Source organism: Crassostrea angulata, chromosome 9 (assembly GCF_025612915.1).
Source record: "Crassostrea angulata isolate pt1a10 chromosome 9, ASM2561291v2, whole genome shotgun sequence".
In the NCBI taxonomy this organism is placed as follows: Eukaryota; Metazoa; Mollusca; class Bivalvia; order Ostreida; family Ostreidae; genus Magallana; species Magallana angulata.
This window is the reverse complement of record NC_069119.1, coordinates 21,649,672-21,665,213: the sequence shown is the minus strand read 5'-3', so window position 1 is coordinate 21,665,213 and position 15,542 is coordinate 21,649,672. Positions and strand designations below refer to the sequence as shown.

The following is a 15,542-nucleotide window of genomic DNA, read 5'->3' as shown; positions in this document are numbered from 1 at the left end:
CTGAGCCATATCAGTCACAACAATCTCCATTGCTATATATGCGACTTCGACCACGAATTAACGGACTTGTATTATTCTTTTAAAACGTTAATTGTTGGAATACAAAATGACATTTTTAAAGTATAGTGGGTCATCTCTCCACGTTTTTGTTGATTGAAATCGGTTTGACTCCCTTTCAACCTTATATGCACTATGGCAAACTCAGACCCATTCTATAAAAAAATGGCAAATATGGAGCTCAGACCCACTCTATACAAGATCTAAGAGGCCCATGGGCCACATCGCTCACCTGAGCAACAATAACCATAATAAAATCAGTTTTATGCAGTCACATACATAATACCTGAACAAAGTCGTATAATAGATCCTGTATAAAAAAATTCCTCTGCTATTCTTATGTTTATCATTGAGCCCCTTTGTAACAGGATGATTTTACAGTCATATCACATAGAACTCTGCAGTTCTCGAGAAGATCTTAAACAACTGTTTATACATGGATAATAAACCTACATCAAACTTTGAAGGCCTTGTGAGGCCCAAGATATAGTAACATATGAGTTTTTGTGAAAAATTCAAATATGTATAATTCCTTTGTAAAATTGAAACCATATATACATGTATATATATTCTAAATTGAAAAAATGCCCCCTCCCAACTGTGGCCCTAACCAAACCCCAGGGATCATGATGTGAACAAACTTGAATCTTCCCTACCTAAGGATGCTTCAGCATGAGCAAAAGATTTATTGCAGCTTCAGTTCCTGAGAATTTTTAAAGATTTTTCTCTTTAATTATATTCCTATGTAAAAATTCGACCCCCATTGGGGCCCCACCCTACCCATGGGGATTGTGATTTGAATAAACTTGAATCTACCCTACCTTAGGATGCTAAAGATATTTCACTATATATTCATGTTAAAATTCTACCCCAACCCCCCCATTGGGGCCCCACCCTTCCCCTGGGAATCATGATTTGAACAAAATCGAATCTACCCTACTTGAGGATGCTTCAACAAAAGTTTTTCTGGGTGATCGGTTTCAGAGAAGAAGATTTTTCTCTATATATTCCTATGCAAAAATTCGACCCCTAATGGGGCCCAATCATACCCCCAAGGATCATGATTTGAGCAAAATTAAATCAATACTACCTGAGGATGCTTCCATACAAGTTTTAAAGATTTTTCTCTATAAACTCTTATGTAAAAACTTGACACCCAATTGTGGCCCCTACCCCTGGGGATCATGATTTGTCAAGGATGTTTCCACAGAGGTTAAAGCTTTTCGGGCTGAGCAGTTTCAGAGAAGATGGTTTTTAAAGATTGACTCTATATATTCCTATGCAAAATTCGACCCCCCCCCCCCCTTGTGGCCCCACCCTACCCCTGAGGTTCATGATTTGAACAAAATTGAATTTATTCTACCTGAGGATGCTTTCACACAAGTTTCAGCTTTTCTGGCCAAATGGTTTTTGAAAGAAGATTTTCGAAAAAACAAAAAAAAAGTTCAATTATTTTTAATTATCTCCCTTTTAAAGAGGGCTTGGCCCTTCATTGTAACAAACTTGAATCCCCTTTATCTAAGGATACTTAGTGTCAAGTTTTGTTGAAATTGAAGCAGTGGTGAAGAAGTCGAGAATGTAAAAAGTTTATGGACAGACAGACAGAAAAGTGATCAGAAAAGCTCACTTGAAAATTCAGCTCAGGTGAGCTAAAAATGACACTGTTTAGAGGTTTTGACACACATATGCCAGTTTAAATCAACCTAATCAATGATTATTGAAAAATCATTGCTTTGGGAGTTTCTCCTATAAACAATCACTCACATTGAAAGAGATGTGGACCAGTGAACTCATTAGATGAACGACTATGCAGTATAAACAGTTCTTGGGGGATGGGAATAGTTATCATATAAGGAATAAGGAATTATTCTTTGATTATTATGGTGGGGCTTGATAATTAAACCCTTAAAATGCTTTCATTGGTGATTTATGCAGGATATGAAAATGGGGCATTTGCGGGTTATGTAAATTTTTTTACCATTTTATTGTAATTATCATTATTAGATAGATAATTTTAAAAAATTATAATAAAGGAAAACATTGTAGATTCAAAGCCTTAATACAGCTCAGTTGGATTTGACATACATCTGTGAGTAGTCTATAGTTTCCTTTTGAGCATGGACATTTTAATGGTAATATAATGAGTTTGAGTGAATCATAGAAAACATTTCTTAATCAATACTAATCTTACTTTCTTCCACATATTACATTATCTTGACAATTATGATTGTACAGCATGTACACCAACTTTTATTGGCATGCAAGAAAGTTTTACAGGGTCCACAAGTATGATAATCATCTAGCTATAACATTTTAACCAGTCTGTCAATGTCTCTGATAAATCATCAAATAATGTTGTTATGAAAAAATGGTCTACAATATCAACTTTAAAAAACAACTATTAGGTTTTATAAAAACAATGAAATATTTCCATAACTTCGAATTGTTACATGATATCAAAATTATGTTTTTAATTTTTGTTTCTTGAAACACAAAAAGAATTTTTTTTAAAATTAATTGCATTGAACATGTATATTCTTAGCTTATGAAACATTTAATAAAATTAAGAACTGGTGTGTGTCAGTCTTCTAAATCCAGCTCTAGATTTTCGATCTCATCCACGAGCTCCTGGCGCCTTTCAATTTTAGCTAGCTGCTCTTTCTCTGGGTTTTTTATCTCACCAGAATCTATTTTTGTTTTTAAATCATCCACCTGTTTTAATTTCTTTTTCAAGTTTCTGATTTTCTTTTCAATGGCGGCCTTATCATTGGCTTGAGCCTCTTTTACAGAATCTTCCGAGAGTTTTGTTCTGGCCAGAGTCTGTGATATGCTGACTTCACTGGGCCCTGTCCCGTCACTGGGCCCTGTCCCTTCACTGGGCCCTGTCCCGTCAGGGGCTGACTGTTGATGCTGTTTCTTCTTTTCTTTCCTCTTTGCATTCTTCTTAGCGGACTTTGACATGGGCTGGCTTTCTGACTTCTTAACAGTCTCCAACTCTGCTGGATTAAGACCAGGAGGTAAAGTTGGCCGACTTTTCATCCATTGAACTCCTTTATTTTCATATCTGAAAATTATTCACAGTACATTTAATTGAACCTTTTATCCTTGTTTGTGCGTGTAGGGGGGGAGAGGGGCATGATATTCAAAATTTTGGTAGAAGGCTTCAAAAACATTATAACCATGCATTTAGTTTTTCTCAAATATTTATGGGAGTAAATAAGATTTGTCAAAAATTTACCGGGTAATACATTTTTACTCTATATTCATATTGGCCCCACCTTAAGGCCTGAAACCCTGACCCAGGGGCCATGAACTTGACAATTTTGGTAGAAGGTTTCATGAAAACCATAATCATGCAGTAAGTTTTTTTCCAACATGTGTAGATGTAGAGAAAAAGATGTTTGAAAATGTGTTTTCTTCTCATTGGGCCTTGCCAATGAAAAAATAAAAGAAAGTGCTAAATAATAACATATGCGATTTGCCTGCCTTCAGCCGGGGTTTTTCTTTAGCAAATCTCAGCTAAAATCAACAGATGGATGAATTACTGAGGGATCTGCATTTTATGATTTTCATTTCTTCAGAAACACTATTGAAACATATCAAGAATATATCTTTCTTGAGGCACAATCATGCAATTGAAATTAAAATTCATAGAAATCACTCATTTCATTAACCCTCTTTTTAGAGATGCTTTATACCATTTTAATGAAACACTATAAACACTTACACTGGAACCTCTTCCTGTGGTACATAGCCATCTTTCACTTTCCTTGGTTTTCTCCATGTTCCATCTGGCCGCCTTGTTGCAGGGATATAAAGTTCTCCTGAATTTGAAAAGGATTAAAATTCACAATCAGGTACAAAAAAAACAGTCAGATAAAACTTAGGTTAAGACATGGCTGGCATGTATCAAGAACATAAAGCCATTAATTGTAATGTACAAACAGCAAAACTTAAGGGAACATGTAATTTAGTATCTCACATGGATCATTTAATAATGTGAACTACCTGGAGAAACATGCCATGCTTTGTGGACAATTTATTCATGTAAAGTTAAATTGTTTCCACTGAACCCCTGAATATAGTATATAATTCATATGTATGAGAATAAAATTTCAACTTATTAATCAACTTCTAGCTTAGTTTTTAGACTCTTAAACATGTTTCAAACTTAATTTTTTAAATACCTAAGCAGTCTGTACATATATTGTGTCTGTGATTTCACACCTAACATTTATAGGAATTTATAAATCCCTTTTTAGCAATGATCTCAATACACTTCTTTGTTAATAGCATTAGAGACAAGCAAAATCCATTTATTCTCAAATGATTCCATGGATAGCGATAGCGGGTTATGTAAATTTTTTCTGCAATGATTGCTACCTTCATAACTTGCAGGAATCATCAATAAAGCATTTTATTGTTTATATTTACATCTTTCTTTTAAATAATTAATAATTTATAAAATTGGTTTTTAAAAGTTAGTAAAATTCACTAAATTACTGTTAATGTATAAGTACATTAGCTAAAAAAAAACAGCCAAATTGTCTCCTGTGAGACTGAGTCTAACGTCATCATGATTATTTCGTGCAGTCCGTGATTTCGACTTATCGATAAATAGGGCGTGTCAATTTCAGTCCTGTCAGTTTCTGCCGCTGTAGATTTCGAGCAATCGATAAATGGGGCATGTAGATTTCAGTCTGGCTGTTTCTACAGAGCTATGAATTAACTCCAAGTTACCGTAAGAAATAAAGGAAACAATACTTGGTAGATGTAAATATAATATAATATGAAATAATATTGTATCATATACTACAATAGTGAATTATCTCATACAAATACTATATCATAGGAATCATGTTTTATCATTTAACAACAAAACACATCTATCAAGAAGGCATACTAATCAAGCTGCCAAAGAAAGGAGACCTAAGGGAGTGCAGTAACTACCGGGGAATTATGCCCAAGATTGTCAGTGCCAAGCAGGTCCTCAACAGGATACTTCTTGAAAGAATGAGCAAGGCAGTCGACCCAAAACTCCATGATCAACAGGCTGGATTCAGAAGCAATAGATCGTTTTCTGACCAGACCTGTGTATCATAATTGAGCAATCACATGCTTCATGTCAACTTCATCAACTATGAAAAAAAGTTTGACAGTGTGGACAAGAGAGACTCTCTGAAAAATCCTGAGGCACTATGGAGTACCTGAGAAACTTCTCTCCCTAATTCATATCACATACCAAGGCATGAAATGCAGAGTTACCCATGCTGGCCAGATGTTTGACAGTTTCGAAGTCAAAACAGGAGTTCGTCAAGGATGTTTGCTGTCGTCATTTCTCTTCCTCCTTGTTATTGATTGGATTCTGAAGACTACCACATTGAGCAGGACGACCGGAATACAGTGGACACTCCTGACACATCTCGACGATCTAGACTTTGCTGGTGACCTGGCTCTCCTTTCACGCAACCATAATAAGATGCAGGACAAGACAACTTGGCTGGCATCTACATCAGCAGGAATTGGACTCAAGATCAACCTGCAGAAAACTGGGTGGCACAGACATCAAGTCAAGAATTGGCAAGCCGAGAACTGCATTTTCCATGCTTTAAAACACAATGGCCTCTAAGAACGTCCGCATTATCACCAAACTGCGGATCTTTAACTCCAATGTTAAGTCCATCCTACTGTATGGAGTGGAGACCTACACGGCTACAAAAACATCCCTACAGAGGATCCAGACCTTTTATAACACCTGTCTCAGGTGCATCTTCAACATCAGATGGCCAAAGAGATTCTCAAATGAAGACCTGGGAGAAAGCAGGACAAGAAGCAATGGACTTATGGAGATGCAAATAAGACGTTGAAAGTGGGGCTGGATAGGACACACCTTGAGGAAACTTGTGACCATCCAGCATTACACGCCAGGCCCTTACCTGGAACCCCCAGGGCAAGAGGAAAAGGGGACGTCCAAGAAATTCCTGGAGGCGAGATGCAAAGGCAGAGCAACAGGAACTAGATATGACCTGGAACAATGCTGCCAGAGCAGCCCAGAACTGTGCTCATTGGAGGATTGTTGTTGATGGCCTATGTTCCTCACGGAAAGACAGGCCTAAGTAAGTAAGTACATCCATCAAGCAAGTTTAAGTGAGGTAGCAGTTTTTTTTTAGCATCCTTGATAATGGAGATAAGGCTCTGTATCTGAAGCTACCTCTGCAATTCATCTATTTAGTTTAATCAACCATGCAAGTTTGAAATAGTACTGTTATCTATTAAGGAGTCTTAAAGGAGAATGTTTCAAACATACAATTTCCTTGAATTTTTCCAGTGAAAAGTCAACTTATGAGAAAACTATGTGCAAAATATAAAGTAAATTGACCAAATAGTTTATCTGTTTACTGTGCCCAAATTTTGGTCTTATGCCTGAATCATCCCAAACATTTTATAAAGGATAAAATAAACATCAAAATTTCAACTGACGTCATAAGACGTTGACTCTGATGTAGATAACGTCAATTTTTAAAAATGCTGCAAAATGATTATAATGCTTCTGAACATTATTCTAAGGATTCATTTTACTAAAATATTTTTTATCATAAGTAATCTTTTTTAAATAATAACATTTCCATGATAACCTGTATATTTAACCATTATACACTGCATTTGCACAAGGGGGCCAAAATTTTAAACCTGTGACTGACCTTAAATATGTGACCTATGGCTCAGATTCAGCATTCAAGCTTGCCAGGTACATCATTATCATAAGAGTTTGGTGAAGTTAGGACCAGTAGTAACTAGTAACTTAGAAATAGCTATCAAAGTGCACCTACTCCCCGAATTTAAACCTTCTCCAAAAACCTTAATCTACGGCTTCCAGCATTTGAAATTCACTGCCAAGTTTCAGCATCCAAGTCTTTTAAGTCCATAAGAAGGTCCAGATGCTCACCCATAGTGAAGATAGGAGAAGTAATTACTTAGATACAGGACCTGCACCAAGAACTTCGTCTCGGTGAGCTAAACATGCCATACTACCAGCGAGTCTCATACATCCTGAGGGTTTTTTTTAGCACTGAAGAAGAAAAGGTTGATACTGAAGAAGACAAGAATGCTGATAAAATGAAAAAATGGTCCATCAGCACAATCAGATCAAAAGACCACATAAGGAAAATGACAGTGATTATTTGATATTTATAAATACCTCAGGGTTCAAACGATGTTCATTCAATAGACCATACAAAAATGAATATGCAAAAATGTCAAGATTTCTTCTTTGAATCACCCTCTTGCTTTTTAGGTTTCGATACATGGCTAAAAATATAATTACACTGGAATTTTGTATTCCAAAAGAAATGAAAGTCCCCAGATGATAATGCTGAAAAATTGTGTGAGGTATTTCGAGTGACTTTTGATTGAAACTAGAGGTACCATACTTTGAGTGAGCTCACAAATGATACCCCCCACCTAGAACTGAAATATAACAAGATGTAATTATAATTCTGGGCGATTATAAAGTCGTCTAAACAAACGAGGCCATCATTGGGAGTAGGGATGACCCATAAGGTAGCAAGGGACAGTTTCGAATAAAGTACCCGTCAATATTTTTGTAAAATTGAGAGTTGCTCTACTTGAAGGCTTATGAGTGTTGCTAAAATTCATGAAATGATTTTTAATGATTATCATTAGTTAGAGGGGTGTCTCTTGTTGAAATTGATATGCAATATGTAGGCCCCTTATGTTAGGTACATGAGAATCAGAAGTAAAATGCGAAACCTGCGGCTATGACTGTTGTGCTGACTTTACACAGTGAAATTGCAAGTTACAGACGGGAGGTAAAATAACACGAAAAGTAGGTGGATGGGACATTGTAAACTATACACCGGTAAGTTTCTGACATGTGATAGTGCAACATGCACGCGGTACGGAAGGTCAACCCTCTGCAGGGAATTAGCTGGGGGAGGTCTAAAAAGCTGAAAAATCATGAAAAAATTAGCAAAATATGAAAGGGTCAAAATCTCATAAAAACCAGTATGTAGAGAATTTTACAGGTTTTGACTAGTAATTTTCTTCAGAAATTGGTGATTGGCCTTATAAAGAGTGAATTAAAGGTATTTGTGCTGAATGGGAACTGAGGAAATTCTAGTTACAGAGTTCCGAAGACATGCATCCCTTGGCTACAATGAATTGTATCCAAAAAACTGTCCCCTGCCACCTTCAAGACTACATGGTATTTTCATATTTCTCCTTTAACTGTAATTTTGAGTGGATTTTGTACCATAAGTAATACATTTTGTGAAAATGGATGATTTTCTTGGCTATAGATGTCATTACATGATTTATTAGCTAAAATATTCAAGGGAAGTAATTCCATCTTAAATGTGTAGAATGACCACCACTAGAGTAAATTGGCTAAGAGAGTAGGTATTTCCTATCCTGATGACAATTAATAGGCTTAAGTTAATTACTGAGATAAGAATAAATATTTTAAAACAGTTTTTATCAATTAAATCATTAAATTTATGAATTTGCAGCCATTTTGCTGTCTGATTTTATGAAATAACATTAAGCCACCTGACTTATATCACCCAATTTTTTTAAAACAGTATATTTTTATATCAAGTGAACTTTACATGTAGACAAATGCAGTTATCAAAGTATACAATATGTCAAAAAACTCAAGTTTTTGCTCCTTCCTATCAAAAAATGGTATTTTAGATGTATTTACAGAATTGAAAAAGCCACCCCCTCTTTCCAATGGACTCCATTACCATTACATGTAGGATATGTAAATGTACATTTGACCTTGAAATAACATCTGCTATGATAATTACTCTTGAAATGAATAAAAAACAACATATTTTTTACCCTTTTATTGTATATATTCATCAAAAATGTAGAAAAACATGTAAAATTTGAACATTTTTCATGGAATTCTCATCCGTCCCCAGGTACCCGGGTGTATTTGAATTTCATTTTAATTAAACACACACATCACACTTGTAGGTCTTACTAATTTAGCAAAGTTAAAAAGAGACTAGAAACCAGAATATGTAAGATATCCACTAAATATGATTTTAGGCTTAGTTTTTCATGAAAACAAGAAATCACATGTTGGGCGACATGATTTTTTCTGAATAAAAATGCTACAAATCATCCATTTACCAAAAAAAGATCAATTTTAGATATCAGTGTTGGTTGTTTTTAAATATGTGTAAGAAATGACTCAAGGAAACTGCCAAAAGTTTCATAATATTAGGTTAAAGTGTTCAAACTAATCCTTCTTGTGAAAATCAAAAGATAGGGGGAGGGTATACATGTAGAGGGATTTCTAAGTGATGTGATGCTTTTATCATAATAATATCAAGCCAATGTATGTAGTTTTGAATAAGGTTTCTTATTTAAGGAGGTTGAACAACAGTTGACCTCTAAAAGATTAGGTAAAGATGCTTTATTTATGGAGAACCCTATGAATCTGTGTTAAATAGAGGAAAGTGGAAATGGTGGGTTCACTTAAATGGCCATATTTTTCTTAAACCTCAATGGAATTGTCAAAATGTGGTGTACTTTTTCTCAGAATAGCATAAGCCTTTTAATTTTAAGACAAGACGACTTTTCAGAGAATGTTAGTGTATGTTAAAGGTAGCAAGGGACAGTTTCGAATAAAGTACCCGTCAATATTTTTGTAAAATTGAGAGTTGCTGTACTTGAAGGCTAATGAGTGTTGCTAAAATTCATGAAATGATTTTTAATGATTATCATTAGTTAGAGGGGTGTCTCTTGTTGAAATTGATATGCAATATGTAGGCCCCTTATGTTAGGTACATGAGAATCAGAAGTAAAATGCGAAACCTGCGGCTATGACTGTTGTGCTGACTTTACACAGTGAAATTGCAAGTTACAGACGGGAGGTAAAATAACACGAAAAGTAGGTGGATGGGACATTGTAAACTATACACCGGTAAGTTTCTGACATGTGATAGTGCAACATGCACGCGGTACGGAAGGTCAACCCTCTGCAGGGAATTAGCTGGGGGAGGTCTAAAAAGCTGAAAAATCATGAAAAATTAGCAAAATATGAAAGGGTCAAAATCTCATAAAAACCAGTATGTAGAGAATTTTACAGGTTTTGACTAGTAATTTTCTTCAGAAATTGGTGATTGGCCTTATAAAGAGTGAATTAAAGGTATTTGTGCTGAATGGGAACTGAGGAAATTCTAGTTACAGAGTTCCGAAGACATGCATCCCTTGGCTACAATGAATTGTATCCAAAAAACTGTCCCCTGCCACCTAAGGGTCATTAACTTTACAGACAGGTCCTTTACTATACATCAGGTGAACCAACATGACCCAAGGAACAAAAATATATATGGTTTAGGGGTGGGATTCTTAACTTTTTTCAAGATATTCAGGCACTTCCTGTTTGAGAGGGGTCAGGACCACTCCCGGGGCCCATAACCTACATACCATTTGATGCCCCTTGACACAAGGAACAAGAATATATATATGGTTTAGGGGTGGGTATCTTAACCATTTTCAAGTTATTTGGGCACTTCCTGTTTGAGGAGGGTCAGAACCACCCTGGGGACCCATGACCTACATATCTTGTGATTCTCTTTAACACAAGGAACAAGACTATATATGGTTTAGGGGTGGGGATCTCAACTGTTTTCAAGATATCTGAGCACTTCCTGTTTGAGGGGGGTCAGGTCCACCCTTGGGACCCATGATCTACATACCTTGTGATTCCCCTTAACACATGGAACAAGACTATACATGATTTAGGGGTCAGGATTCTATCAGTTTCTGAGATATATGGTCATTTCCAATTCCTTGGGGGTGGAATTGACCCCAGGGGTCATGTCTAATAAACCCTATATATTTTTTGACCCCCCAAAAAGTGGTTGGCCAACCCAAATGAGAAAAATTAAACCAGCGTACACATCTAGATATGCAGGCCTATCGTATCCTAGAGTTTTGTACAATTCTGTTCAGCCATCTCTGAAAAACATGACGGACAAGGTCAGAGCTGGAAAGAAGAAAAAGAAGAAGAAATCGTACAAAAACAATAAGTCTCCAAACTTTGTTTGGGAGACTTAATAACTCAAATATTTTTCTATTAGAAAGCATTGGCTGCACCTTTTTTCTTATAGTTACCTTGAACTTGCACAAATGTCCAAAGCTCAAGGCAGGACATATTTACAGGTCACAAGCAATCTTTGTGTCAAATTTTAGCTTCTAATCATATTCCTTTGCAAGATATGGCCTAGACAGGAATTATGCATTTTTTTAAAACAAAAACCTTGAACTTACACAACTGACCTTGGATCAAAATCATTACACACCCTCAGCAATTTTTGTTTGAAGTAAGAAATCCCAATGTTTCTCCATATAAAAGATATGAACCTGACACTAATTTTGCACTTTTCTTTCCAGTGACCTTGAACTTGCCCAAATGACTTTGGGTTAATATCATGACACACCTGGTGACCATCATGTCATAAGCAATCCTTGTGTGAAGTATGAATTTCCAATGTTTCTCCATAAGAAAAATATAGTCCAGACACAATTGCAAAGACAGACAGATGGACAGTTCCTCTGTACCCCCTAAACTTTGTTTGAGGGGGGTAATAAAACGATGTCAAAATATCCCATTAAAAATCTCTGAAAGAAATCTGTTTTCGTTCCTGTGAATTCTAAAGAGTGAAAAAAGATATTGCACATTTGTCAATGAAGATATCTTTGATATTTTCCCTTTCATCGATTTCAATTGCACTTTTTTCAGAGGTATGTGTATTTTTTTTAAAAATCGTCCAAATGTGCTGCATAATTATCTTAAGACAGACTATAGAATGTTTTTTGATATGAAAGAAAAAGCATTCAAGGATGCAAAGAGATAGGGCACTTTGGAGAAAAAAGATAGGAATACAATGAGTTTAACGAAGTTGAGGACAGTAGAGAAAGAAGCCATGGATAGTTCAGATAACTTGAAGTTGAGGAAAAGATCAAAATAAATTTGTGATGTCATATTTTCCAGCTGAAATTGTCAATAATTTTATACTCTGTAAATAGGCCTATACTCATTTGTAATGAAAAGAATAAAGGTAAAATCAACTTATGTTTAAAAAGCAAGCTCTAAGGCTTGATAATCATGTTTGTTTCAAAATAACACAAGGTATCTATAACTTCAAATTCTGTGGAGTACCACACTTGCCTGAATTGCAATCAATTTATTTTCAAGGGAAATGAAGTGGACAAGTGTTTTCAATTCAATTCTCTTCTATGATAATTTATCTACATATACGGCATGCTTGCTTGTATTTACTCTTATCTGTATAAGCAGCATTCAAACATTGCACACTGACTAGAAAAGTCGTTTCACAACACAAACCCCTATGTACTGATCTTGGGCAGAATGCAAAACTTAATATCAAACTGTTTTTTAAAGGTAATCTTGGTTTAAACATTGCAAAAATTGAGCATGGTGTTCATCAACAAACCCCCCCAAAAAACTACATCTTAATCATGTCATTAAAGAGAAAAAGGCTTTATCTTACACATCATAACCTGCACTTATTCAGCATGCGACCAGGCTCCAGGATCATGAAACAATCTTATACTTAAGGAAAATATTGAACACTTAAAGTTTCTTAATGTCTCCTGATTAAAAAAGTGACAAAATCAAAATGCTATTAGCCTAAATGTGTCTTGATATAAAGTTATTCATTAGACTTTCAATCGCCAAATTATAATCATTTTAAAACTGACTGAAGTTTTGACTTATTAGTATAAAATTGCTTTATGATCTTGAGGCTAGCTAGTACATGATGTTCATGGTGTAAAACAACTTTTTTAAGTCGGCGAGCAATGTTTGGATGCTATTATTATACTTATAGTCTATAGGGTAACCTTTTATTTCAGAAAAAGGCGTCTGTGTAATCTTGATTTACTGTTTGAATTTTAAGGTTTTTGGTCATATAATTTGTAAAGAAGGCTCAGCCATGATTGTAAGACCGTCAAAATATGTGCATACAAAGAGGTATAGCACACTTGATACAGGTAAATCTCGACAACTTAAACTTAAGGGGACCATAATTAAACTTTGAGAGATCACAGTTTATAATATCAACTGACATTTTACACAGAGTTTTTGAATTTATATTAAGTTAGTTGTTACAGACACCATTAAAAAGTCAGTATCAAGGTTTCGAAAATTATATTGCGACAGCTAGATACCTGGAGCGATTCTTAGTAACAAGTACTTTCCGTCCAAACACAGGTGTGGGCGAAATAATGAGAAAGGCGATATACCTCTTGAAGTGTTCTGAGAAAATTCGAACTTCATACACTTTTCGTTCTCATTTTAACTCAATAATCTAAATAATGATTACCTGTTTATGTTATTTGTAAAGTTACCTCGTTCGTTGGGCCGTCGTAACATGGGCAGAATGGACACACAAATTTAATTTTTCCGAGAAAATTCGAGCTGCTAACATTTTTCGTTCTCATTTCAACACAATAATCTGAATAATGATTACCTGTTTTATCATCCTTCACTACACCTTCTCGCTCTGGAGTAAAATCCATGAGGAGACTAACGTGTTATTGAAACAGATAATGTATAACGGTATGATTCAAATTTGAGACTGGTGTGCAGCTCTCCTACCCAAGGAGATCCATTTGGTATTGGGATTTTTTTTTTCGTCCTGGGGTGGTTCGCGCCTCGACTTTTCGCTCCCAACAAATGTGTTTTATATCTATTCAAATACTAGTATGATGCCAAAAAAAGCTAGAGGAATTCTTAAATTATCAATTAAAATCTTTTCAAACTCGTTCAAGGCTTTCTTTATAACAATTCTTTGAAAAATAATGATTTACAATGAAACTTGAAATATGGTGAAAATATACATAAATAATTTGTTTAAGAAGATTAAGAGTTTGGGACTTTTATACATGTATCTGTTTTATAAACTTTAAAATAGAATATATCATGGAAGAAAGTTATGTATAAATTTGTTATCGTCAAACCTCAACAGGCATGTGTGCCTCAAGGCTCGGTCCCAGGGCCTTTTTTATTTGAGAAACATGTTAATTAATGATGTTGCAGATGATATGTTATCAATCTGTCCAATTCGGTTCATAAATTAACAGATGTAACAATTATACAACTGGCGTTAATTTAAAGTCTGTTTTCTAAGTTGTATAAAAACTGAAAGACATAACTACTTACAATGTCAGAATTGATACCCAAATTAAACTGGTCATGTTGTTAAAATAAATAAGTTTGTGAAACTGTTTAAATAATTTGGTTTTCTATAAGAACATCATCTATGATGCATTTCCCGAAAATTCACAACATATTGCATGTACTCTTTAGTATATTTATTATGAATTGTCGTGTTACGAGTTTACCCTATCACCGAGTTTTGTGGGATCCCTCAATTACTATATAAACTGAGTTTGAGATATTAATAAAAAACTTACTTACAAACTGATATGAAAAATTTAACACAAAAATAACAATTCCGCCTGAATATGTAAATCGGCGCATTTGCCACTATTTTGTCAATTATTTCCTGATTCGTTTGAGTAACGAAATCTTTAAAAAAATCACTGACAATATGAAAACAGTAAAACTACAAATTTTGAATTTGAATTCAACCTATGAACTATAAAATAAGTAAAATAAACTATTCTCAACTAATGAGTATTAATTGCAATGAGTACTCAACAAATGAGTATCAACTAACCAAGTATATTGCTCAGTTAATAAGTTATCAAAAAATCAATGAGTACTCAACCAAACGCTATGAGTGCTCATCAAATGAGTACTAGTACTCAGTTACTCAATCTCTGTGTAACAATAAAAGTGTAGTATGCTCGGCACACCCCGAGAGAGTGAGGAAAGTTTCACATTCTCTTATGGAATACACACTAGCTGTACCAGAATACAAACCTAATGTGACTTGTCTGTTCTCTTCTGAGGTCAGCGAAGTTTCCGACGATGAATTAGAAAGTGATTTCCCAATTTGAATATATTAACTTATTTTCAGCACACTACAGAGAAAAAAATGTGGTGTTTCATAGCGGATGCAAAAGCAGCGTTCTTGTGAAATCTCAGTATCAACTTGTGTACAATATTAGGTTATAGATATTGACGATAAAAGTTATATATTTTATTTTTCAAATGTTATTTGTTAAATTAACATGTAATATTTGACTGAAAAAATATTTAAAGTGTGTCAGACTCAAATGATTCAAAAACACAGAGGCAGAAAAAAAGAAAATAAACACGCGTTTGACCTCGTTTTCTGAACAATTTGACGTCAAAAGATAAGGGCCCTTTTCTCGTGACGGAGTTAATTATCAATCCTTATCATCATCAATCCATATCAATCAAGTTTCAAAATGATACTACATGTAACTTACTTAAATGCCTAATATTGTCAAAAACATGTATAGTGTATTACTTGCAAATTCAAATGAAAAGA

General features: G+C 34.9%; 1 protein-coding gene across 1 annotated transcript; it reads right to left on the bottom strand.

Moving 5' to 3' along the window:
- Positions 1–2,212: 2,212 nt before the first annotated feature.
- On the bottom strand, positions 2,213–13,741 carry LOC128164051 (partner of Y14 and mago-like). Its single transcript, XM_052827767.1, has 3 exons — positions 13,590–13,741; positions 3,785–3,881; positions 2,213–3,121 (listed from the first exon to the last, which is right to left on the bottom strand). The coding sequence occupies exons 1-3, from the start codon at positions 13,636–13,638 to the stop codon at positions 2,638–2,640; spliced, it is 630 nt and encodes a 209-aa protein (XP_052683727.1). The 5' UTR covers positions 13,639–13,741; the 3' UTR covers positions 2,213–2,637.
- Between the last annotated feature and the right edge of the window lie 1,801 nt (positions 13,742–15,542).